Genomic DNA, 26980 nt, shown 5'->3' with positions numbered 1-26980 from the left:
CAATCTTAGAATGTATACTCTTGAGCAGCAAAACCTCAGCCCCATTCATTCACTTATTCCACAAATATTTATTGCAAACCTGTCTGTGCCAAGGTCTGTGCAAGTTCCAAGAAAAAAACACACACACACAAACAAAAGCCCTGACATTAGGAGCTTATAGTCTAGTGGGAGAAGACAAATCCTATATAATAAAAGGCTAATATGCAAATAGACCAAATGGCTGAACAACAGAACAACTGGTCACTATGATGTGCGCTGACCACCAGGGGGCGCACGCGGAACATGGTAGGCATTGGCCATGGTGCAGGGGCGGGTGGGGGTGGGGGAAATGGTGGATCAGGTGAGCAGGGGCACCAGACCAAGGCAGGGCGCTGGTCGCTGTCATCAGGGCAAGCCTCTGGTGGTTACTGAAAATTCTTTGCTCCCTCGTGTGCCACGGTCCCACCCTGCGCTCGCACCTGTTGCCAGTGCCAGCCCCGCTTGCAATCGCTCCATGCCGTCAGCGCGTGGGAGCAGCAGCGGGAGCAGGGCTGCCAGCATACAGGGGAGGGGGGGCTACAGCGGGAGGGGCTGGCTGGGGGTTCGGAGGATGAGCCAAGGCCTGCCCCTGTGCCCACTGCAGCCTCTTGGCCCACAGTTCTTTTCAAGGTGCATGAATTCGTGCACTGGGCCCCTAGTGATAAAATAAAAGATGTAGTATGTTAGATGGTGATAAATGCAAAGGACATAAAAATAAAAACAGTGAAGGGGGGTGGCCTAGCTGGTTTGGCTCAGTGGATAGAGCGTCAGGCTGCGGACTTGAAGGGTCCCAGGTTCGATTCCGGTCAAGGGCACATGCCTGGGTTGCGGGCTCGATCCCCAGTAGGGGGCATACAGGAGGCAGCCAATTGATGATTCTCATCATTGATGTTTCTCTCTCTCCTCCCTTCTTCTCTGAAATCAATAAAAATATATTTTTAAAAACACAGTGCAGAGGGGATATGAAATCTCTTTATATCTCTAAAGAACCTATCTCATTGGCTCAATGAAAGTTTACCCTCTTCACCTATGCCTCTCCCTCTCCCCAGCACCACCATACATCCCTTTCCCGTGCTAAGGGCAGGGGCTGGCACTCAGGGGGATCTGGCTTTGGGGTAAATGGGTTTAAGAGCCCTGGGTTCCAGGCCTTGGGAAGGTCCCTGCCCCTCTCTAGACCTCAGTCTTCCCATCAGCATATGGAGGAGTTGGACTAGAGAGAATCCCTAAGGTCCTTCCAGCTCTGACGCTCTAGGATTCTATGAATAGGCTTAAAGAGAAGCGGGACCAGCGATTGCTTCCCCACCCTAGCAACGGTTGCTAGAGCAGGCCATCTCCTGGTAGCACTGGAAACTCCTCCCTGGATCGGGGAGGTCTCCTTGGCATCCCATCTTGCACCGCGACTTAGCCTCGCTAGCCAGGCACGTTTTGCCCTCTTTGGTTACGATCATCCCTTATGATCCAGCCAAAGAGCGCTCCTCGTCCCCATGGTAACCGCGTTAGGTCCACGCGCAGACGGCGTGTGGCCAGGGTCAAAATACACCGGCGCACAAGAAGCCTTCCACACGTTCAGTCCTTGCCTCCGATGCGCTGGGCCTTTAAGTACCACGTGACTCCCTTCAGGCTGGTCCCTCTCCCTCTTCCCCTCCCCAGGCCCTGGCGAGCGCTGCTGTGGACCAGAGCCTCCCGGCCAGAGGACTAACTGGACCTCGGACTCTGCAGCCCTTGAGGCCGGTGCCCTTTCCCGGTAACTCCTTCCCGGCGTGACGCGGCGGGACCGGGCAGGCTCGGGAATTTCCCTTCGGTTCCTCTTCGTTCCGGGTCCCTGCTGGGCCTGGGGGGCATCGGGAGCCGGCAGGGCCCAGCCCACGGCTCTCGGCGGGCAGCGGAGGAGGCGACCGTCTCCTGGAGGGTTGCGACCTCCGGCGGGAGCCCGAGGCGTTGCTCCGACTCCGAGCGTGTCTGCGGAGCGGCTGCCTGGTTGAGGGGGTATGATGGCCCAAGGGCGGTTGCCTGCCTACCTGTTGGGCTGATGGTTTCCTGCCCTGAGGCCGGCCCCGGCCAGCTGCCTGCAAAAGAACCTCATGGTCCCCGCCACTTGGGCCCTCTAACTGGAGGCCACTGACACAGTGGAATAAGGCATGATTGCACAGCACCATAGAAAAAGAATAACAAGTGCCACTGATTGACTTGACCCTGTGCCCAGTAAATGCTTTCCATACATTTAACTCCCAGGTTGATCCTCTCAAGACTGTATTCTTCGCCCCCATTTTTTGGATAAGGACACTGAGGCTTCACAAATTTAAGTAACTTGCCCAAGGTCACAACGTGGTGGAGGATGGATCCTAGTCCTAGGCTGATCCCAGAGTAGCTACATCCCCATCCGGATTCGTAGCGGGCTGTGCGTGTCTTGGAGGGCAGACTAGGGTATAGGTTGCCTGAACGAGGAAGACACTGGTTTTCCTATTTTATTCAGCATGCACGCAGTCCTAAACGGTGGCCATCGGGTTAGGCAGTTTTGTGAGGACTCTCAAGCAGCATTTAGACTTCTGCCTGTCAGAATCCACCGCTCTTAGAGCTTTTGCTCAAGAAAGATGCCACAATAAGACACTTGAACCTTAAAACTTAATTTATGTATGAGAAGTCAAGGTAAATTTGGCCCTTGGAAAAACTTTGTAGGATATCACCAAGATCACAATCCTGGAGTGTAAGTGTGCAATACAGCAGTACCGTGTTCATTAACCTGCCAGGATCACTCCCAAAACCCACGATGAGTTCAGACACTGCACTCACCAGAGATGGAGCTTTAATATTTGAGAACCATGTCTGGTCTACAGTCTTTGTTATTAATTCCCCTTCACATGGAAAACTAATTTTTTTTCTCACTACTTTTTCTCAAATGGAAGTGAAAAAGTTGAGCATTTCCTGAGGTTTCCATTTCTCGCTAATGATCAAATTAAAGAGCAGCTTCATTTTTTGGTTCTAATGGGCTTGGTGAGAAAAAACAGAATTGGAGCATATTAGATCATAATTGTACCATTTTTAAAGAGTATCTCACTTTTGTATTTATTTAACTCCCAAGGATGCCACAACTATCTCATTTTGTGATTTTGCACCATGGTATATCTGATGATTTCATGAATTTATTTAGCATATACTAAGTGGGGTATTCTTAAGCCTCGTATTTTAAGTTTACATTGTTATTGTCAGAATAAGTGAAACGGTGTATTTGAGATATAGTCGCCTTGATTTTCATATATATCTTCCCACATTTGCTTATTAATTCTTCATCTTACTCATTTGTAGTCATTTCTAAAGCTTTTTTAATCCAAGGATTCTGGAGAGTTGCTACTCTTATTGCTCATCTTTTCATCTATAGTCGTTCTATAATAGTCCTTATTTGTGATGTATATAGTAGTGAGGTTGTTGACTCTTTTAAATACAGTTAAACAGCGTGCCACTTTTCCTGCAAAATATCTTTTCTTTTTAAATATATTTTATTGATTCTTTACAGAGAGGAAGGGAGAGGGATAGAGAGCTAGAAACATCTATGAGAGAGAAACATCAATCAGCTGCCTCCGGCACACTCCCCACCGGGTATGTGCCCGCAACCAAGGTACATGCCCTTGACCGGAATCGAACCTGGGACCCTTGAGTCTGCAGGCCGACACTCTATCGACTGAGCCAAACCGGTTAGGGCCAAACTATCTTTTCTTTGTTTTGTTTTTCATCTGTGTATCTTATACCTTTACCTAAAGGAAGACTGTCCGGGTTTCTAACGCTGAAACTTGTTGCCTCTTCAGTTATTTCAGCTCTGGAAAGGAAGAGAAATGGAAGTGAAAAAGTTGAGCATTTCCTGGCAGCTCTTGATAGTTCTGGTTCTGATCCTGCAAATTTTGTCTGCGTTGGCTTTTGACCCATACAGAATCCTAGGGGTCACCCGAAGAGCCAGTCAGGCTGATATTAAAAAGGCTTATAAGAAGCTCGTCCGGAAATGGTAAGTAAAACAAAGAAATAGTTTAATGTAAGCTTAGCAGTTTTAGCAAGAAAATGAAGCCTCAATTCTGATTAGAATTGTCTCTATGTTCAATAAATATATAATATATATATATCTGTCTAAAATGTTTTATTTGGGAGATCTAATGTTCATGTTTTTCTATAATTTTAGTGATGTCACCCAAAGCCTGTGTTACTGTGAAACCCCCTTAATTGCCCTAGATACCATTAGCATCCTATATAATAAAAGGCTAATATGCAAATTGTCCCCTCGACTGGGAGTTGGACCAGGGGGCGGGGCCAGCCAGCCAACCACCCATGCACGAATTCGTGCACCGGGCCTCTAGTATTTAATATTAAAGTAGGAGGGAACTTTAATGTTTAAAATACATATGTACTCAACAATGGATAAGCTACCCTTCCCATGATGTTATTCATAAAGTAACTCCTCATGAGTGTCATTGTTAAAGGCAACACCATTCAGTCCTATTTTCTAGATTATTACTTTTTAAGCTTTCAAACTATTTTACAATAAGAGCTTTTTACCCTCAATTTTTTAAATGAATATCCGGGGATTGAGTTTGTTATTTTATAGAAAAAACAGAATTTTACCTGTAGATATTATGTATGCTAGAGAATATACACATGTTTGTGAATTAGCAGGATAGCAAGAAATTTAAAATTTATTTTGGACAGACAGCATCAGTTTCTTCCACTAATACTAATACTATGGACTTGCCTGCGTAGAAATGGTGGATTATATAGCTGGAAGGGAACAGCAGGAGGGAAAGAACACGGGAGACTACAGCTGGGTGAACCAGGCATAAACAGGAAGAAGGTTTGGGATGGGAACCATCGCTGAGCACCTACATGCTAGGCTCCAAGTTCTATGTTTATCTCATTTAAACCTTATAATTACACTTTGAGGGAGGGTTTTGCTGTCCCAGTTTTATGGGTTAATTCTGTATTACCTCTGGCTTCCATAGTTTGACCTTCTGCACCGACAGGTAGTTTATTGCTTTTTTTTTTTTTTTTTAATCACTTATCCATCTGGGCAGAAGTAAGGGTGAGTAGGTCAGAGTTTGGGTGGGAAGGAAGTCAGGCAGGAGCAAAATTGCAGCATGCAGATGGCTGACTGCTGACACCATTCTTCAATGAAACATGTATCTTAGTTTTAAACTGGTTGTAATACAGGCAAAAGATAATTTTCAAATATAATGTTTTGAATGGATATTTTAGACCTTATTCATATCATGAAGAATCCAGAATTGGTTACTAAAAAGCACAATCTCTAATTATGCATGAGCTCTTTTCAGGGACTCTCTTCACAGTCTAGTTGCTTTTGACATCACTTCAAACTCTTGCCTCTTTATGTTTAAAGCAAAATTTATAAATCTGCAATGAACTCATAAGGAACTCACATTCTTTTGGACAGGACATGGCCTTTGGCAGCATTTTAGAAGCAGAAATGATCGCTTGAGTATGTAGGACCTATTAAAACATACCGTTTTGACTTTGCTGTCTTCAAAGCTGAAAAGAGTATTATATTAATTAAATGAGTCATATGATTCTCTTCCTTAATTAGGTTCTCTCTTGGAGTAATTCATCACCGTAGAAATATATAGAGTATCACCCCGTAAAATACTACAATTTTACTTTACCTTGGATTTTTGCTGTACTATCATTTTCTGCTACATTTTGGCTGTGGCGGTGTTTTATCGCTGAAATAGTCTGTCTTCTTTTGTTACGGTTTCACATGCCCTGAAAAATAGTAGTGTTTTCTGAGTTTGGCTTTTCAGAATGAACTACAGCAGGAGGATGTGGTTAATTGCCGAATTGGATTTGTAGCCTTCCTCTCCTGTGTTTTATAATAGTGTTGCTGAGACTTCTCAAGAGTTTGCCCCTTGCTTCGTGAAACCATTTAAAATTACTTTTTTTTTCCCTCAGGAAAACTGTCTTCCAATAAAGAAGTTTTATCATAGGTGCTTTTCTTTTGTCATCTACATTGGCAAAATAAACAATTCCTCCCACTCCAAAGAAAAGATGTCATAAAATTGTATTTGAAGCAGATGGGTATAACATGGTCAGTCATAGTACATAGATTGAACAGTACATAGATTTCTCTAATACTTTACTATATTACTTCTAATGTTTATTTTCACTATTTTAATTTTTTAATTATAGTTGACATTCAAACTATATTACTTTTCCTACCTTTGCTTTTATTCCCTTAGAGGTAGCTAGACCACCTGTAGATGCCAAGTACAGTATATTCTTCCCTTTGAAATTTAAAGGATGTGTATGTATTGCAGTGTGTGAAATGTTTCATACACTGAAAATAGCATTGGACAGTACTTTCCTAGAGCTGAAGTTATCTTTTTCTACCTGTTGTCAATTTTGTGCTGTCTCCCTGTGATTAGAAAAATATTCCTTACAAGAGGCCTGGTGCATGGATTCGTGCACCGGTGGGGTCCCTTGGCCTGGCCTGTGCCCTCTTGCAATCCGGGATCCCTGGGGGGATGTCAGAGAGCCAGTTTTGGCCCAATCTATGCAGGCCAGGCTGAGGGACCCCAGTGAATCCATGCACCGGGCTTCTAGTATGCATATAAGATCTTTGGTTAATCTCTTCCCGCCCTCCCCACTCCCCTTTGAGATTCATCAGTCTATTCCACGTTTCCATGCCTGTGGTTTCCGCTCCTGTGTTGAGCGTCTGCCCCCTGATGGTCAGTGCGTATCATAGCTACTGGCCAGTCGCTTAGGCTTTTATATGTGGATAAGCTGAAACTGTCCTGTAGTTTCCTCTGTTGCAGAATCTGTGCTTTTAACCCAGCTGCCCTCACAACTCTCTCTGGTTCAGCCTCTTTAAAAGTCCCTTCCTACCCTTCCCCCCTACAGAGTTTTGTCTGTTAAATCTTTATTTGTGTGATCGCATAATTTTTATCTTGTCAGCCTCTAGCCTGAGTTTGAATAGTTAAAGCACTTTTTTTTGTCATCCAGAAACATGCTTCAAAACCACCATCTTCTTTCCTTAAGTCATACTATTTTTTCTTTTTCTTTTTTAATTCTTTATTGTTTAAAGTATTACATATGTCTCCTTTTTCATACTATTTTCATTATACAAGCTGAGTTTTTCCCCATTAATATTCATAACAAGTATTAGTTAAGGAGTGATGTCCAAATTCAACAACCAACCATTTGAAGTTTGTTTATTTTTAGTGAAATCAGAATATGTGGTATAATTCATTAAAAATATGTTCCTGCTAGAATAAGTTGGTCAAGTTGTAAGCTGTTTTTATTCTAATACTAGAGGCCTTGTGCACGAATTTGTGCACCGGTGGCGTCCCTCGGCCTGGCCTGTGGGATTGGGCTGAAACCGGCTCTCCAACATCCCCTGAGGGGTCCTAGATTGCGAGAGGGCACAGGCCAGGCTGAGGGACCCCACCGGTGCACAATCAGGGCCAGTAGGGATGCGGGAGGTTGGCCAGCCAGGGAGGGACCGTGGGAGGCTCCAGGGCATGACCAGCCCATCTCGCTCAGTCCCAATCAGCTGGACCTCAGCAGAAGCTAACCTACTGGTTGGAGCGTCTCCCCCTGGTGGTCAGTGCACGTCATAGCAAGCGGTTGAGCATCCTTAGCATATTATGTTTTGATTGGTTGAACGGATGACCAGGCGACTGGACACTTAGCATATTAGGCTTTTATTATATAGGCTACTTGGTGCTGTTTTTAGTAGTCATTTGCTTCCCAGTGGATGTTCCTTTTCCAGAACCTAGACAAAATTTACCAGAAGTTAGCAGAAGTGATTACATAAAGAATAAGGTCTGTAATAGAGTTTCAATAAAATGAACGTTGAAAAATTAAACACTGATTTAGATCTTAGAGGGTTCTAAGGACATTAAACCTGGCCCCTACTTTCCAGAACTTTAAAATCCCCAAAGCTAAAATTGGTATAAACACAAGCAGATTACATAATAAGATATGACCACAAGATGGATAATTGGCTGTGTGTAATAGCAAACAAATAGTTGTTCCAATATTAGTTGAAAGCATTTTGCTTCTTAAACTGTAGACTTTGCTCACATCTTAAAACATGTGGCCTTGAAAACATTATCTATTTGCAGGTAAAAGGCATTCATAGGTAGAATGGGATAACCGGAGTAATAGTGACAACTAAAATGAGCTAATTTGAACATAGTAGCAAGATGCTATTTGAAACATGGTTGCTACTAAACAAATTCTTGTTGCATCCTTAAAGCTATTTCTTATGTCTGACTGAGAAGAAATTGATATCATTGATACCGTTCTAGCATTGGGTTGAAATGCCACCATCCCGGGAAAAGAAGTTGGTTCTTACGGATAAGTGACTTTAGCTGTGAGCCAGCGTTAGCAGTGTTGGGGAGCAGTGTAAAGGCACCCACGTTTCCCACCTTTCCTAGGGAAATGCTGCAGGACCGTCTTCTGTTGCACTTTGAAACCATGCCCGGTTGAAATACTTCTGGAAGAAATTGCCTGTTTTAAAGTTGCATTTTTTTAATAGTTATGTGAAACAATCTACCGTTCATTTTTAAGAAACTGTCCTAACAAAATAGCTTTCCACTTGCCTCTGAGGTGGTGAACCTTGTGGACAAGGATGCTAATTAACTGTATGTGAAACATTAAGTCCATTCTCACTGCCTGCCCTTTTGTGTTTCAGGCATCCTGACAAAAACAAACATCCTCAAGCAGAAGACAGGTTCATTGAAATCAGCAAAGCTTACGAGGTATTGTGTCAAACTTTGGGATGCATCCATTAGCTCTTACAAAGCATGTCTGAATGTTTAATAAAGTCCTCTCAGACAGGGCATATTCCCTATGCCCTGGACCCAGTTTCTAGATGATGGTAGACCATATTTGGCCACATCCAGTATGTCAAAACTAGTACCTGAGCACTTAAGCTCTTTTTTAAAAAATGGCCTAACCTGGCTGGTGTGACTCACTGGTTGAGCATCAACCTATGAACCAGGAAGGAGGTCATGGTTTGATTCCCGGTCAGGGCACATGCCCAGGTTGCGGGCTCGATCCCCAGTGTGGGGTGTGCAGGAGGCAACCAATCAGTGAGTCTCTCTCATCATTGGTTTTCTATCTGTCTCCCTCTCCCTTCCTCTCTGAAATCAATAAAAATATTTTAAAAATAAAAATTAATAGTAAATGGCCTATTTTAAAGGCTTTAATTAGAATTGTAGAATTACCGTGAAGGTATATCTCTATTTCCTCTTTAGAAACTTACATTATGTACTCCTTTGGCAGCACATATACTGGAAACTTAACTACAGACCAATTTGCCTGTGGTTATTAATGTGACACAAGGTTGCAAATACATTTAAACACACGATTTTCAACAGTTTTCTAACATGGCAGCTTAAATAGTGTGTCCGGAAGACACAAAAGATAAGCTTCCCGCTTTGGGCAGGGTAATGCTCTTCACCACACAGCTCCGCTCCTAGAATGACATCATCCTAAAGCAGGGTCTCAAATTTCAGGCGTCAAAATTACTTCTAAGTAAAACAAAGTCGGCCAACACACAAGACACTGAACTCAGTCTGGGGTTACTTTTTGGTGTCCAGCTTTTCATATTTTGGTTTGAATCATTCCAACTTCAGTGGCATGACCTAGTCAATTTTCTTGTGGTTGAGCCCTGGTGGTCAACATTATGTCAAGTTTTATTTGTTTGACTGATGTGCTTAGAATTATGATAGTTCAAAAGTCTTTAAATCCAAGATGAACATGAGTAAGGGACTGGAGTGATTTGGTCTTGAAATACTTAATGTTTCTATTGAGAGAATGTTCTGGATGTAGAGTGACTGATTTAGAATATCTAGTCATGTCATATCTACATTTATTTTCTTCTCATATCTTCCAAGCTGCTTACAGGAACATTCTTTGGGTAAACTTTTTTTCGTTCCATAGATTTCTTTTTTTTTTTTATCTTTCTTTCTTTATAGATTCTTTCCCACGAAGGAAGGAGATCTGAGTATGATATCTATGGACATGGTGGAGAGAACCAGGACTACCCGAGGCACCATGAGAATCGCTTCCGCCAGTACCCCGGAAACTTTTATTTTGAAGAATCTTTTATGCACTTCCCCTTTGGTTCTGAGCATCAGGAGCCCATTGATGAAAGACATTTATTGCACTTTTCATATTATGTGAATAAAGTGGTTCCCGATAGCTTCAAGAAACCCTACCTCATTAAGATCACCTCAGATTGGTGCTTTACCTGTGTCCACATAGAGCCTGTTTGGAAAGAAGTAGTTGAAGAACTAGAAGTATTGGGTAAGATAATTTTATTCACTGGAAGATGTTTATTTTTTGTTTATTTTTTTTTATTGAGGTATTATATGTGTACATATCTTACCATTGCCCCCCCTCACCCCAACTGGAAGATGTTTATATGGGAGGACGTAATTTTCTAAATCTTGAATTTTATGGGATGTTGGGGAGAATGAAGGTATGATTTCTCTTCACAAGTTCATGGTGACTAGTATTTATTTTCCAAGGACACATTTTCAGGGGAGAATGAATCAGCCACTTTCACTTTGCATTATTAATTTGAAGCTTTATCTATATAGTCTTCTAACATCTAGTTGGGGGCCTAATACATAGGAGAAGCTTAAAAATGATTGGTGAACAATGCAGTTCTCAAGCATCACTGTTAAGGCTGGTAGGATTTTCAGATTATTCATATGGGATTTGTGATTTCATTCTGTATATTAATTCGCTAGGGCTGCCATATCAAAATGCCACATAAACAACGGAAACTTATTTTCTCGCAGTTCTCGAGATTAGGAAGTCCAGGATCAAGGTGTTGGCAGGGCTGGTTTTTTCTGCGGTCTCTCTCCTTGGCTTGCAGATGGTTGCCTTCTCCTTGTGTGTTCACATGGTCGTCTCTGTATGTGTGCATGGTCTGGTGTGTCTCTTTTTCGGTGTACTAAACTTTTTATAAGGACACCTGTCATATTGGATTAGGGCCCACCCTTGTAAGGCCCCATTTTAACTTCAGTACTTCTTTAAAGGCCCACTCTCCAAATACAGTCACATTCAGAAGTCCTGGGGGTTAGGGTCTTACGGGAGGGGGCGGGGGGGGACACAGTTCAGCCCATAACATTAATGGTCATGCGTTACCATTCCTGATCGCAGGTTAGTCTTTCCTTTGTTTATCGTTACCTCTTAGTGCCAGGAAGACTTTAGTGATCCAGGGAGGGTATTTATTTTAATAACGCTGTAAAGTTAGAATTACTGAACTAAATTGTGTGTGTGTGTGTGTGTGTGTGAGAGAGAGAGAGAGAGAGAGAGAGAGAGAGAGAGAGAGAGAGGCATTAGCAAACCTATTTTGAGTAACTAAAAAGGGACAGACTCAGCCATAGGGCCCGAGGGGTGTGTCTCTGGAGAGGGCCTGCACTCTGAAACCATTGGTTCATTTCTTCTAAAACAGACATTTCAGCCTGTCGCTCAGAAGCACTCAGATACTCAGATTTGCCAAAATGCTTTCCTGAGATTGAATATTAAATGACAGTTTTTTTGTTAAGTGCCTGATATATAGGAAGCACTTAATAAATTAACCTTAGGAATTGTCTGATTAACTAGGTTTTCTAGTTTACCAAAGTTAAATTTTTGAAAGCACCCATTTTATAAGCTTCTTTTATTTATTTATTTTTTAATATTTTATTGATTTTTTACAGAGAGGAAGGGAGAAGGATAGAGAGTTAGAAACATCGATGAGAGAGAAACATCGATCAGCTGCCTCCTGCACACCCCCTACTGGGGATGTGCCCGCAACCAAGGTACATGCCCTTGACCAGAATCGAACCTGGGACCTTTCAGTCCGCAGGCCAACGCTCTATCCACTGAGCCAAACTGGTTAGGGCTAAGCTTCTTTTAAAAATATTTCTGAAATGTATTAGTTTACTTTCTTCAACTCACTGACCATCAAGCACCAACTTTTTACTTATTCTTTTGAAAGGTGATTAGGAGTTGGTTGGGCAGGAAGCGGGGGAGTAACATTAGGGCAGAAGGAACAGTGCCATCATAGCAACATTCTCAGAAGAGCCAGCAGCACAGGGCGTGACTGGGTGTAGTTAAGGCGCGGGTGTGTGTGGGTGGGGGGGGAGAGGGGGTGGGCAGGAACATCTGGGAGCCAGGTAGTAAGGAGCCTTACTGTCCAGGCTAAGGAAGCTGGACTTTATTTTTTAATGTGCAATAAAGCCAAGAAAAGTTTTTATATAGAGGGGTGACCTAATCAGATATACTCTAGAAAAAGCTGACCACTGTTAAAGCTACGTGAAGGACAGGTTACAGAACGTGAGAGTAGAGGAAGGAGGTGACCAGCCCCGGCGAGGCAGCAACCACTGGCCTGAACGAAGGCAGAAGGAATAGAGAGAGGTGGACAAGTGTCAGATACCCCCTTCTGCTCGGTCATAATTTCACACCAAAAAATTACTTAGCATTTCTCCAGCTGCCAGGGACAAAAAGGCTTCATGTAGGTCTCCCATACTTTGCAGGTGTGGGGATCGGCGTGGTCCATGCTGGGTACGAGAGGCGCCTGGCCCGTCACCTGGGGGCACACAGCACACCCTCCATCATCGGAATCATAAACGGGAAAATCTCCTTCTTCCATAACGCGGTTGTCCCGGAGAACCTGCGACAGTTTATAGAGAGTCTTCTTCCAGGGAACTTGGTGGAGAAAGTAAGTACCTGGCTGAGAAGTAGTTGGCGAGGTGCCTGGGCCTGACTGCTTGAGCAGGGCAAGAGACGTGTTAATTAATGTATCATTCACAAGAAGTATTTTCCATGAAGTCTGTCAGAGACTGAAATTGAACAGATGAAGTAGAGAGACCCAGAGTTCCTCCCTGTTAATAACCACTATGCAGTTTTACCGTCCTAGGACTCAGAGCCTAAAATGACAGTGACTCTTACTCCCTAAGCAAAAAGTTGGACCACAACATATAAGATAAAGGATTTCTTTCCGACTCATGTCCTTGTTCCTCTGAAGATACTTTTCTTATGAGGCTATTCAAACTAAGCTACATCTAATTATAGATTTAATGACCATATCTATAGAAAATACCAGATTCCATGAAAACAAGTATTATTTTTGGAACTTCCAGAACGTATAGTGATGCAACATTATGATGAAATTTCACATACGAGGGGTTGAGCTAAAGAAGCCAGGCACAAAGAGTTCATACTAGTTGATGGTTTTTATATTTAAGAAGCATTTCCCCCCTGTCTCTTAAGTTAGGAATCAGAGGAACTAAAACAGGATTCTTGTTTTCCTTTAAATGATTCGTTCCTGTAACAATACCAGGGAAAGTGAACATGCAGACATTTCCATCAAATTTCTACCTGCACTGTTCATAGTCTGTCCTGCAAGATCATTACCTGCAGGAGAAATACTTGGTGGAATTATCTGGAAAGGAAATTGTCAGAGAGCATGGTAGGCTCCTGAAACCATCGGAGGTTTTCCTGCTAGTTCCTCAAGCCTTTACATAACCTCTCTCCTATGCCTGGCACTGGACAAGTGTTGAGGATAATTTTCAAGGAGTTCACAGTCTAGTGAGTGCTATTTTCCTCCGGTATGTTAGAGCTGGGAAAGGCTTCCTGGCAGAAATGACCCTGTTCTGAGTTGACCAGGTGAGGAGAGGGAAGTAGAGAATGAGTTCCCGGCAGGCAGCGCTCCAGGACAGGAACAGCCTGCTTCGTATGAAGTAAGCATCAGTGAGTGGGAGAGGGCTCCTTTAGAGCATGAAGAGGAATCTTTAAGGAACCTGGGCCTTGGCCTGCAGATGATGGAGCCATTGAGCAATGGGGAGAAATGATCAGATTGAGGTTTTATAGAGATCATTCTAGAAGCAGAGTGGAAAGATACTTTTTTGAATTATTAACATATTTCTAGATAGAAATTTAATTATTCATGCTTTTAATTTGTCCTCTCAGTAGGATTATTTTAAGGCATAAACAGGGAAACACAAAAGTAGCAATTCAGATGACAATAAATGAAATTATGTAATGTATAGATGAGGTGGGCCCACTTATTTTTATCATCTGTTATGTTTTTGGATTCGTTTCAGTTATATACCTGACCCCCTTCCTTTACATGCCTTCTACTTTTTGTTTTGTTTCAAATATGTGGGTGTTTTTTTTTATTTGAGAGAGGAGAGAAAAGGAGAAACACCGATCGGTGCCTCCTGCATACCTCCTACTGGGGATCAAGCCTGCAACCCAGGCATGTGCCCTGACCGGAAATCAAGCCGGCGACCTTTTGGTGCATGGGACAATGCTCATCCAACTGAGCCACACTGGCCAGGGCCTCCTACTTTTGGATACTAGATAGTGTGCATTTTACCTGTTGGGTACTGCTATTGGGATGTCTTTATTTTCCTATAAATATCCCTGGGCTTTGTTCTGGGATGTGGTTAAGTTCCTTGGGAACAGTGGTCTTTTCAGGTCTTGTTTTAAATTTCTCGAATTGAGGACAGAGCAACATTTAGTCCAGGGCCAATTTTGTGTCACCAAAATGACAAAACCCCATGCTCTGTGAGTGATGGGAGTTTTGACTCTGGCTCAGGCCCACTTATTTTTATTTAAGCTATTTTAAAAGCACAATTGTTGCATTATCTTCTGCATTAGATTAAGGTTAATTAAGAATTACAGTCTGTAATTAAGCAAGAAACAACTTTGAAAGCTTATTTTTTTAAATATATTTTATGATTTTTTTTACAGAGAGGAAGGGAGAGGGAGAGAGTCAGAAACATTGATGAGAGAGAAACATCGATCAGCTGCCTCCTGCACACCCCCTACTGGGGATGTGCCTGCAACCAAGGTACATGCCCCTGACCAGAATCGAACCTGGGACCCTTGAGTCCGAAGGCCGACGCTCTATACACTGAGCCAAACCGGCCAGGGCAAAAGCTCATTTTTTAAATAATATGGTCAGTAATTATTTTAGAAAAGATTATGCTTTCAGAGTTGGAACCACATGAAAATATGAAATCAACATCTTTCTTTTTAATAGTTTTAGTCAAATGAAGACAAAAGCTTAGTTGCCTGCATTTCTTATTTTTTACAAAATATTTTGCACATTTGATTTTATGTAATTATCTGTTGATTGAATGATAATACAGTGGTTAAAAATTCAATATTGAAATTAACATCCTCTTTTCAATTGAAGGTTACAAATAAAAATTATATCCAATTCCTCTCTGGCTGGCAGCAAAAGAATAAACCACATGTCCTTCTGTTCGACAAAATCCCGGTTATACCACTGCCATTCAAGGTACTCTGTGCGCTGGGGTAATGTTTTCTCTTATTTCCGTGGGAAGAACTTGTAGCCTGAGTGTCCTTTTGTAGGTAAAAGCTTATCCCATGAGAAATGTTCAAAGACCAGAAATTTGCCTTAAACCCTGAGCAGCTCCTGATGCTATTGCAATGCTGTGCTTTCCGCACACATGACACATTGAATCTTCAGAAGAACCCAAGGACCTAGACATCATCCCTGCTTTATAGACCAAGATCCTGAAACTTCGAGTGGTTTATAACAACCAAGGTCTCCCGGCAGTATGGGGAGTATTGAGTCCCTGGAAGCCTGACTCCACACCTGCCCTCTGAGTGATACCCTAGTCTACACTTCAGCACACCTGGTTGTCACGGTGGCATGAGATGGTCACTGCCATCTTACATAGTTGGGGTACAGGTAATTCCTCAAACACTCCCTGCCTTTCACCCAGTGTACCTCTCAGTAAGATGATGATTTTTCTCTATCTGAAAGAAGAGTTGTGTTGAGCTTTGTTGGTGCAGGTTTCATGCATGAACACCATAGAATACCTACAAGTGTACAAGGGTGTAACAGCCCATGTGGGGCTATACAATAAGCTAGTGTTCATCTGATGTAAGAAGTCACACTTGATTTGTAATTTACATGCTCTGCTATCGATGTCATTTCTTCCTCTCTGTTATGCCCTAACAGCTGACTGCTTTTGCACACAAAGACTGTTTTTTATTTGGATATGTATATGTCGGTACGAGAGGGGCGGAAGAGATGACGAGGCAGTTCAACGTCAACGTCCATGTTCCCACCATCTTGATCTTTAAAGAGTACATAAACAAGCCTGCAGACGTTATCCAGGTACGTGAGAGCCAGCTGGTTTCAGCATTTTATCTCGGGCCTTCATGTCAACACTGAACAGCAAAACTGAGCAAAGCAGGTGAGGAGAAACTAGCTTTTCATTTCTTCCTTCAGAGACACAGAATTTAAAAACAAGTTTGTTTTCCATCTGATGGGTACTCTTTTGCTCTAAAAGTAATCTTTTTTTAAAAATATGTTTTTATTGATTTTTAGGGAGAGGAAGGGAAAGGAATAGAGAGATAGAAACTTCAATGAGAGAAACATCATCAATCAGCTGCCTCCCACACGCCCCCTACTGGGGATAGAGCCGGAAAATCATGCTGTGCCCTGACCCAAAATCTAACAGTGATCTCTTGGTTCATGGGATGAGGCTCATCCAATGAGCCACACCGGCCAGGCATCTAAAGATAATCTTTTGACAGAAAGTAGAATGGCAGTTTCCAGAAGCTGGGAGAGTAAGGAAAGGGGAGTTAGTCTGTGATGGGGACAGTTTCCATTTGGGAAGATGAAAAGGTTTGGGAGGTGGGTAGCAGTGATGGTTGCAGAACAATGTAAAGATACGTAATGCCACAGAATTACACACTTGAAAATGGTTAAAATGGTAGGTTTTATGTTGTGTATATTTTACCACAAAAATCAAATAATAAACTTTTTCCCAAAAAACGGGCTAAGAATATGAACAAAATTCTGAGAAGAGATTCAAGTAACTAATAAACTCTTTTAAAAATTAAATCTTATTGCCCTGCCAGTGCGGCTCAGTGGTTGAGCATCAACCTATGAACCAGAAGATCACAGTTCAATTCCCAATCAGGGTATATGCCCGGGTTGCGGGCTCGATCCCCAGTGTGGGACATGCAAGAGGCAGCCGGTCAGTGATTCTCTCTCATTGATGTTTCCTTCTCTCTCTCTCCCTTCCTTTCTGAAATCAAAAAAAAAAAATCCATTTTTTAAAAAAATTAAATCTCACTAATAATCAGAGAAAGGCAAATTTAACATTTTCTTCTCCCATCAAATTGTTAAAGATTTTCAAAATAAAAATACTCAGAAGTGTTGAGGATAGAAAGAAACAGACACTCTTCAGAAAGTTGAGGATAGAAAGAAACAGACACTCTTAAAATTTTCAGAAAAGCGTTTGGGTGGTAATCAATCAGCTACCTCAGTTTATTCATCAAGAGTACTCCTGAGTCCCTGTCATGTGCCAAGCATTGCGCTGTGTACGGGGATCCAGCCCCAAACAAAATCAACAGAATTCCTCGTCCTGTATTCTAGTGGGGACCACAGACAGCGTAACGTACTCTGTTATGGAATGTTAGTGGTAAGTGCTGAGGAGAAAAATAACGCAGGCAAGAAGAATGTGGAGTGTTGGGGAAGAAGGTTTGCATTTTAAGGTAAGGTCATGCTTGAGTAAAGACCTAAGGGAGATGAGATTACCTTTTAGGAATCTCTCCTAGGGGAATAGGAACTTAGACAGAATTACATACAGAGATGTTAAGTATCACTCATAATAGCAAAGTGAGGGGAAAGTATAAATAACCAACAGCAGGATAATTATTGGTACATTTCAAGCAGGGACCTTATGTAGCCATTTAAAATGGCAATTCAAGAGTATTTAATGGCCCTAGCTGATTTGGCTCAGTGGATAGAGCGTTGGCCTGCGGACCAAAGGGCCCCGGGTTTGATTCCAGTCAAGGGCACATGCCTGGGTTGCAGGCTCTATCCCCAATAGGGGGCCTGCGGGAGGCAGCCGGTCAATGATTCATCATTGATGTTTCTATTTCTCCATCCCCCTTATTCTCTGAAATCAATAAAAATATATTTTTTAAAAGAATACTTAATTATGGGGATTATTTTCATAATAGAACATTAAAGAGCAAACAGGATGCAAAATTGTATATTCAGTTTAAACACTGATCTCAAGTTTATAACACCAGTGTGTGTGTGTGTGTGTGTGTGTGTGTGTGTGCGCGCGCGCGAATAGGTGAAAACATTAGTAGTAGTTATCTCTTGATTATATGTTAATATTTGGATTTTCAAAAATCCCTATAATGCCCTAGCCAGTTTGGCTCAGTGGATAGAGCCTGCAGACTGAAGGGTCCCGGGTTCAATTCTGGTCAAGGGCACATGCCCAGGATGTAGGCCTAGTGTGGGGTGTGCAGGAGGCAGCCGATCAGTGATTCTCTCTCATCATTGATGTTTCTCTCTCTCTCCCTCCCTCTCCCTTTCTCTCTGAAATCAATAAAAAAAGATGTATATTAAAAATATGTATATATATCCTCGGGTGAGGATTTTTAAAAATTTGTTTAAGAAAAAAAAGGAAATCCCTATAATGAACATGTATTCTTTTATAATTTTTAATGTTATTTTTTAAAAATCAATGACCCGCCGAAACCGGTTTGGCTCAGTGGATAGAGTGTCAGCCTGCGGACTGAAAGGTCCCAGGTTCGATTCCAGTCAAGGGCATGTACCTTGGTTGCGGGCACATCCCCAGTAGGGGATGTGCAAGAGACAGCTGATCGATGTTTCTCTCTCATCGATGTTTCTAACTCTCTGTCCCTTTACCTTCCTCTCTGTAAAAAATCAATAAAATATATTTTTTTAAAAAATAAAAATCAATGACCCTTTGACTGGCCTTCTCTTAAGGCTAGAATGAAAAGAATGAGAAATTCTATTTACTGACTTGAGAGAGAGAGAGAAACATTGATTTGTTGAGTCTTAAATGTGCCCTGACCAGGGATTGAACCTGCAACCTTGGCTTATTGGGATGCTCTAACCACTGAGGAACCCAGCCAGGGCTAAGAAATTCTATTCAATTTTTTATTTCATTCAGTAATGAATGTAGTACAGCTATGTAATAAATTCAGAGCCAGCTCTGACATCCAGAGTTAGTCTTTGTCCTTGAGCAACTCACAGTTGGGGAGGAGAGAGACCTAATGGCAATTCCTGTCCACTGTAGTAGACGTCTCACTTAGATGGGTGCCATGTGAACATGGAAGACAAGCGCCTGAGACTAGGGGGGTAAGGGAAGGTGGATCAGAAGGAAAGAACAGGTGTATGAGGAAGGTAATGAATTCAGCTGTGGACATAGTGAATTGGGACTGCTGACGGAAGTCTGAGGAGAGTTGTCCATCAGGCAATTGGATACAGGGATCTAGATCTTAGGATGAGCTGGGGATAGAGGTTTGTGGGTCATCAGTGAATGGTTAGAAGTTGGAGTCCTGAGTATGGGGAGATCTCCCAGACATCGTATGTGAAGTAAGAGAAGGGGCCAAGGACAAAATCTGGACAACCACCAGCAAATGAAAACGGGTGCCTGACGGTGACTGAGCAGAAGCTGAGAGAGAGTAGCAAGAAAACAAATGCCATTGAAGGAAGAGGCAGAAGGTCCCGTCAATGGAGGTTAATCTGTGAAGATCGCCTCAATTGCTTTTTAGTAATAGCTTCTACTCTGGAGACTTGTTATTTACTCCTTCCCCAGGGAAACTTGTAAATCAAATGCAGTTGCAAAATTGCTGATACGGTGGATGCTTCACCAATTTGCTCTTTAAGGATGTAAAAGTGCGTGCTCAACATAAACCACGTTCTCCCAATGATGAGTGGCTTAGTGGGATTCTAGGAGCACCAGTTATTTCGCGGGGCTCTAGTTCATTGGGTACACAGTATTCACAGCCACGTCGTCATTTCCTCATGCTCCTGTTGAGGGACCTTCCGTGCCTGAGGATCAGCGGTGCCATGACCAGGACATGTGTGCAGTGTCCTGCGCTCAAGTTTCTCTAGCACCAGTTTTCAGAATGTGGTTCACAGACTCAGGGTGGCGAGTCCCAAAGGCCCTTGAAGAGAGTCTGTGAGATCAAAACTGTCTTCATAACCTTAGACATCATGTCTCCTCCTCTGGGTTGACGCTGGCACTGATGCCGGCACCAGTGGGTAACGGCGCGTAAACCCCGCCACCAGTGACCATGCTTTTCTTCCTCAGCCCTGTCCATAAAAGCAAGCAAACACTCATTTACTTCATGGCCTCGATAAGCAGTAAGGAGTCTTAACTTTATTAATAAATAAATCGGCCCTTGAGGACACGTCTTTTGGTGTTTTTAATATTCTGTGTGACAAAACGGGAAGTTTGCATAAAACAGTCTGCTTGACGTCGAAGTGCAAAGGTGGTCTTGAGGACAAGTGTCAGTGTGATTGTGAGATTTGAACTAGAGGGAATTTTTCTATTTCATCCAAATTTTCCAATTTAATGAACTTCTTTTTTTAACTTTGCGACATAGGTAGTGTTCCCCCTTGACACACTGATAATGGTTATTCGAGTCTTCTCTTGTTTCCATGATTGGTTCTACCAGAGATTTGTCCATTTTATTAGCTCTCCCAAAGAACCAATTTTGGCTTTGTTAATTCTTCTGTTTATTCTTATTCTATATTTCTTGTTTTATTGATATCCATTTTTATCTTCATTATACCCTTTTTCTGTGTTTATCTTTTTGCTGTTCTTTTAAACTTCTTGAAACAAATATCTAATTCATTAATTTCTGTTATATTCATTTTAATATTACCCTCTAAGTACTACTTTTATCTTCATCTCAAAGTTTTGATAAATAGTATTTTCATTAATCATTCAAGTTCAAAATATTTTCTAATATCTGATATATTTTCTTAGATCAATAGGTTATTCAGAGTGTGCTTCTTAACATATGAGGATGTTCTGGTTCACATTTTATATTGATTTCTAGATTGTGGTCAGAGAACCTGCAATATATGGGATGGGCAAAAGTAGGCTTACAGTAGTTTGTATGAAAAAAATATACAACACAAGAGTAAATAATATAAGAATAAACTCTGTTTCGTATACACACAACTGTAAAACTAATTTTGCCCCCCACACCTGTATAATTGCAGTCCTTCAAAATGTATGAAAGCTACTAATAACAAAGTGGTCATACAATTTTGTAGTCTGTCTTATATACTTAACTAGAGGCCCAGTGTACAAAATTTCATGCAATGGTGGGGGAGTCCCTCAGCTGGGCCTGCGCCCTCTCATAGTCTGGGACCCCTTGGAAGATGTCCCTGGAGCGGGCCTAAGCTGGCAGGTGGACATCCCTCTCGCAGTGCAGGACCCCTCGTTCCTTACCGCCCACCTGCAGTGGAGGCAGGAGAGGCTCCCACAACCACCACTGCACTCACCAGCCGTAAGCCCAGCTTCTGGCTGAGCAGTGCTCCCCCCTGTGGGAGCGCACTGACCACCAGGAGGCAGCTCCTGCGTTGAGCGTCTGCCCCCTGGTGGTCAGTGCGCATCATAGGGACCAAACGTTCTGGTCATTCTGCCATAACGGTCGCTTAGGCTTTTATTATGTAGATAATAAAACCCTAATATGCAAATCAACCAAATGGCAGAATGACCCAGTCGCTATGACGCGCACTGACCACCAGGAGGCAGATGCTCAACGCAGGAACTGCTCCCTGGTGGTCAGTGCGCACCCACAGGGGGAGCACCACTCAGCCAGAAGCCGGGCTCATGGCTGGCAAGTGCAGCAGTGGTGGTGGGAGCCTCTCCCACCTCCACGGCAGCGCTAAGAAGCAGCAAGCCGAGTGGTAAGGAGCAGCAAGCAGGCGGGCGGTAAGGAGCAAGGGGTCCTGGACTGTGAGAGGGCACAGGCCAGGCTGAGGGGACGCCTCTCTACCTCCCTTCCCCCGTGCACGAATTTTGTGCACCAGGCCTCTAGTATAGGATAACTTTGTTACTTTGGCGTTTATTTAATTGTTCAGTTTGCTACAAATCTTAAATGAAAGTAAATTTGGCCGAAACCGGTTTGGCTCAGTGGGTAGAGCGTCGGCCTGCGGACTCAAGGGTCCCAGGTTCGATTCCGGTCAAGGGCATGTACCTTGGTTGCGGGCACATCCCCAGTAGGGGGTGTGCAAGAGGCAGCTGATCGATGTTTCTCTCATCGATGTTTCTAACTCTTTATCCCTCTCTCTTCCTCTCTGTAAAAAAAAATCAATAAAATATATTTTTAAAAAAAAATGAAAGTAAATTTGCCTAAAATGATTGGTTTTTTTAATCTGCTAGCATAAAACAGTATACAGAGTTCTACAGTGGAAGGAGCACATGGCTATTATTTGACCTGAAATAACTACAGCATTGCCCCAGCCCTGCATTGTTGAAGGTCACATGTTTAGTTGCTCAAACAGATCTTTCTTATTTTGTTACATTACAACTAGAGGCCTAGTGCATGAAAATCGTGCACTCAGGGGGTCCCTCAGCCCGGCCTGCACCCTCTCACAGTCCAGGACCCCTTGAGGGGGTCAGACAACCTTTGCACTGTCTCGGAGGCAGGAGAGGCTCCCACCACCACTGCTGCGCTCGCCAGCCGGGAGCCCGGCTTCTGGCTGAGCAGCGCTCCCCCTGTGGGAGTGCACTGACCACCAGGGGGCAGCTCCTGCATTGAGTGTCTGCCCCCTGGTGGTCAGTGCATGTCACAGCGACCCGTCTTTCTGCCATTTGGTCAATTTGCATATTAGCCTTTTGTTATATGGGATAGCCAGGGTGAGCCTTGTTTTTATTGAGTTGTACGTAAAGCTCATTTGCAGTGATAAAACGAATAAAGTCAACTATTTCTTGGTTTTCTTCCAGGCCCCATATATGAAGAAAGAGGTCATTGATGACTTTATCACCCAAAACAAGTATCTATTAGCAACCAGGCTCACCAACCAGAAGTTGTTCCAGGAACTCTGCCCCGTGAAGCGGTCTCACCGACAGAGGAAGTAAGGCCGGGCTTTGCTCTGCTTGTCGTGGCCGGGGAGGGGCCACAGCACACTCTCCTAAGGCCATTCACACCTCCCCTGTGGCAGTCGGAGTTTATTCTTTATGTAGCAGATACTGACTGACAACTGTTACAGGAGTGGGGCGTATTAACTCAGGGTCCCTTAGGACTAAGTTTTGGATGTGCCAGCCTGCCCTCGGGGTCAGAGAAGATCTCCCTGCCGTGTAACACTTCAGCTGAAACCTGAAGGATGAGTAGACTTCAGCCAGGTGTCAGAGAGAGAGAGGTTTCTTTAAAGAAGCATGGAGTACGAGAGAGTAACTATTCCCACAATAGTGGGGTGAGTCTGCGGGTCTCGAATAGAGGCTCCACAAGGGCACGATCATAGGAAGTGCTCAGGAAATCTTGGGAGAGTGGATGAATGAATGATAAGCTAAACTTCCCAGTGGAACCATTGCAAAGGAAGCCCTTCAGAATGAGGCTCAGGGCCTGTGAGCTGAGGGGTGAGCGGCCCGGCCTGCAGTGGAAGAACCAGACCAGATGGCTTCTGAAAGGCCCGTCTGCATCCAGGACTCCATGCCCATTGCCTCAGAAGACAGTCCGAGCGCGGTAGAGGGTGGTCTGGGAAAACATCCCCAGTCTGGGAAGGAAGCATGTCGGGAACGACCTGGAAATCTTGTCCATTAGACTTTGACCATGGAGTTCCTTTAGTAAATGTATTCACGTCTTTAGTAAATGTAAACGGGGTTCCTTTAAGAGCGCGTCCTCTCCTTCACCCTCACTTGCCATCACAGGTTCTAGTGGCCTCGGGAGTGCTTACCATGTCTTCTGTTGTGTGCAGGTACTGTGTGGTTTTACTGACTCCGGAGGCCGCCAAGTCGACTCAACCCTTTGAGGCCTTCCTGTCCTTCGCGCAGGCAAACTCACAAGACACACTGCGATTCATGCACGCCTACAGCGACCGGCAGCCGGAGTTTGCCAACGCCTTCCTGCCAGACAGCGAGACGTTCCGAGGGAAGTCGGTGGTGAGTCGTGGTCCCCGTCCTGGTCCTGATCCCAGCTCTTCACGAGCACTGGCACTCGATTCTGTGTCCTATTTCCTCGGGAGTTTTGAATACAAACTCCAGGAAACCCAGAAATCTCTGAGCCTGTTTTGAACACCTGCTCTTAGAAGTCTTTCACCCTGGTGACCGCCTCCTAGATTTTCGGCCTTTGACCTTCACAGAAAGTACCTTTCCTATGAGTAGAGGTTGAAGAGCATCAATCCTTTTCACCAGTTTTGCCTATGGCAGGTCTACTTTTGAGTATCTAGTTTGCAAAATCTTCCTTAGGCTACCAATAATGCGCTGCTGAAATATCCCCTCCTGTACTCACAGCATCCTAATTGATCTCTCCTTCCGTTCTCCCCTTTGTCATCACTCTCAGATTCTCTTCATCCTTCTGGTGGTCGTGGAGAATCTCTCTAAAAACAAAGCGTTCCTGTATTATAAAAATTAGTAAGAGGTTGTCGAACAAAGCTTATTAAAAGGAAGAGCTTTAACTTTAACAGAAGCTTCATAAAGTCACCATAAAAAGCCACCACAATTTCTTTTGTCAAAAAAATTTACATCTTGTAAATGTTTTATACTCATCCACATCTGTGTTTGAGTTTATTGCTAACTTCCCTAGACCCTTTTCCCCATCCTCTCTGAAAGGAAACCAAACAACAGTGACGTACCATTCTTTGAGAATTCTGACGGTTTTTCTCTTTTCTCCCAGGTGTCTATCTTAGAAAGGCGCAACATGGGAGGCAGGGTGGTCTATAAGACCCTGGAGGACCCCTGGACAGGGAGCGAGAATGATAAATTCACCCTTCTGAATTATCTCGAGCAGCTGCGGAAAGACTCCACTCTTCTGTCCTCGGAAGCTGTGCTCCCCGACTTGATCGATGAACTTGCCCCTGTAAGCGTGTGGCCCGGGAGAGTGGGTGCTGGGCAGGGCTGTGGCTCCCAGGGCCACACAGAGGCTCAGCAGCAGCGCTGTGTTGGGGTGAGGACTTCCCGCGCTGGGGCTCAGGAGCTCGGTCCTGACCGTCATTCATTCTCTCAATAGATGTTCCTCGTTCGGTGGCTTTTCTCTGCTTCTGCCTACATCGCTGACTGGTTGGAAGACCTGTATTACAACAACTGGTAGGAATGTTGTGAGAGTGCATTTCTTTTGCTCTATTAATGGCAGGACCGCTGCTTTTCTTTTGAAAAGAGTCTATTCTTCTTTGACTTGAGGTATATTCAACATAGTGGGTGGAAGAATGTTTACACATTTTCAACACCGTTCCCCTCTTTCTTTCTTTCTTTATTTCCACAACTTCACTTTTTTATATTTGCTGATTGACTCATTCCCACTGGCTGCCCTTCCAGACAACAGAGCCTGGGACTGTCCTCATCGGGGCCCAGCCCAGAGCCTGACACACATGTAGTCCAATGTGTAGGTGTACAAGCCAGTCAGGAATTGATCGTTCCCTGCCTGGTACATCGTAACTCCCCTTGACAGCGGAATGTTCTTCCCGGCTCACAACGTGTATTTTTCCTTTTTACTGAATTTATTGGGGTGACACTGGTTAACAAAATTTTACAGGTTTCAGGGGCACAGTTCTTCAACACAGCGTCTGTACCTGTATTGTGTTCACCACCCCAGATCAAGTCTCCATCCATCACCATTTACCCCCTGTTCAGGCTCACAACCTAAATCCTTTATTGCCCCCTTACTGTTTCCTTCTGCAGGATATAGTAGGCACAGCCTGTAATACGGAGACACAAAATTAAACTTAAAATAAGCAATCTGTGAATCCTAACAGTCCGAGGGGACTCTCTGCTTTCCCCTCCCCCAGGAACCTCTCTTCCTATGGAAATAGAAAGTGTTTATTGATATGAAAGCTTTTCGGTTTGTGGTGGTTGGGGGGTTTGTTCTTTTGAGCCAGAGAGAGGAAACTTAAAAGCAGTCATTGATGTCACAGCAGCCCATGTAGAGGGAGCAGGCGTAAGCTTGTTGTCTTCGTTTTAGGCGGGAAATGATTCCCCTCCTGTCCCTGGCCTTCTCCGCCATCTTCGTCCTCTTCGGCACCTTCATCATCCAGGCCTTCTGGTGAGTCCTCCACGGCTTCTCAGCGTGGCTTTCTGGAGGAGGGCCCAAGCCTCATGGTGGTTTGTCCTCTTTTTTTGTAAAACTCCTTTTTTCTCACTTTAGTGACTCAAACTATGATCGAGAGTCAAAACATCCAGACAAAAGGAAAGCCCAGGAGAAGGCCGGGAAGACCGTGTCCAGCTTCACCAAAGAGAGCACCAGGTTTGTCTAACACGGGTGGGGAACCTTTCTCCCGCCGAGGGCCATCTGGATATTTATAAGATCACTCGCGGGCCCTACAAAATTATCAGCTTAAAAATTAGCCTGCTCTATTTGGTCAAACATTTAATTAACTCACCCCTAACGCCTTGAGAGGGCCAGGCCAAATGATTTTGAGGGCCTTATACGGCCCTCGGACCGGACATTCCCCACTCCTGGTCTAACAAAACACCACGCCTACCTCCCTGGCTGCTGACCCACAGCCCGTGTGGTCTCATAAACCAGAGTTTGACTACATGTGTATCTAGAACTCTGGTTCCCCTCCAGCTGTGGGAGGTGGGAACAGGGAAAGTCGCCGTTGAATCCTGTTCACTGAGACCCTCTCCCCAGGCAGACACTGGACCTCCTGCTCAGTGTCATCAGTTTCTCAATCTCAGGTTTAACAATGAGGGCAGGAGCCAAAGAAGCACATCAGAGAGATGCTAGATGAGCTGGAGCAGAGAATGGTGCGTCCTGTCCTAAAGTTGCTCTGCTCCGACTGAGAATCTCTTTGTAGGCCCAGGACTGCCAAACAGGGACCACCCAATCCTCCTAGTGCGTTGGGCTCTCGAATCTATATATATATATATTGCAAATTGACCAGATGGCAGAATGGCCGGTCAGCTATGACGTGCACTGATCAACAGGGGGCAGACGCTCAATGCAGGAGCTGCTACCAGCCCGCAGGCCCCCATCA

General features: G+C 43.9%; 1 protein-coding gene across 2 annotated transcripts in view; it reads left to right on the top strand.

Annotated features, from left to right (window-relative positions):
- Positions 1–1590: 1590 nt before the first annotated feature.
- The window catches only part of DNAJC16 (DnaJ heat shock protein family (Hsp40) member C16), a 30115-nt gene continuing 4725 nt past the window's right edge, over positions 1591–26980 (top strand). The window contains exons 1-13 of one of the 2 annotated variants that reach the window (XM_079777746.1): positions 1591–1762; positions 3819–4012; positions 8705–8771; positions 9993–10323; positions 12549–12733; positions 15218–15322; positions 16013–16171; positions 22797–22927; positions 23768–23951; positions 24685–24867; positions 25018–25094; positions 25966–26046; positions 26149–26247. In XM_079777746.1, coding sequence (XP_079633872.1) covers positions 3846–4012; positions 8705–8771; positions 9993–10323; positions 12549–12733; positions 15218–15322; positions 16013–16171; positions 22797–22927; positions 23768–23951; positions 24685–24867; positions 25018–25094; positions 25966–26046; positions 26149–26247 — 1769 coding nt within the window. In that variant the 5' untranslated portion in view covers positions 1591–1762; positions 3819–3845. The remainder of the gene's footprint in view (positions 1763–3818; positions 4013–8704; positions 8772–9992; positions 10324–12548; positions 12734–15217; positions 15323–16012; positions 16172–22796; positions 22928–23767; positions 23952–24684; positions 24868–25017; positions 25095–25965; positions 26047–26148; positions 26248–26980) is intronic. The other variant, XM_079777745.1, reaches the window with a different exon arrangement.

The sequence above is a fragment of the Cnephaeus nilssonii genome (genome assembly GCF_951640355.1).
Source record: "Cnephaeus nilssonii genome assembly, chromosome: 7".
NCBI lineage: Eukaryota > Metazoa > Chordata > Mammalia > Chiroptera > Vespertilionidae > Cnephaeus > Cnephaeus nilssonii.
This window is presented reverse-complemented; position numbering and strand designations above follow the sequence as displayed.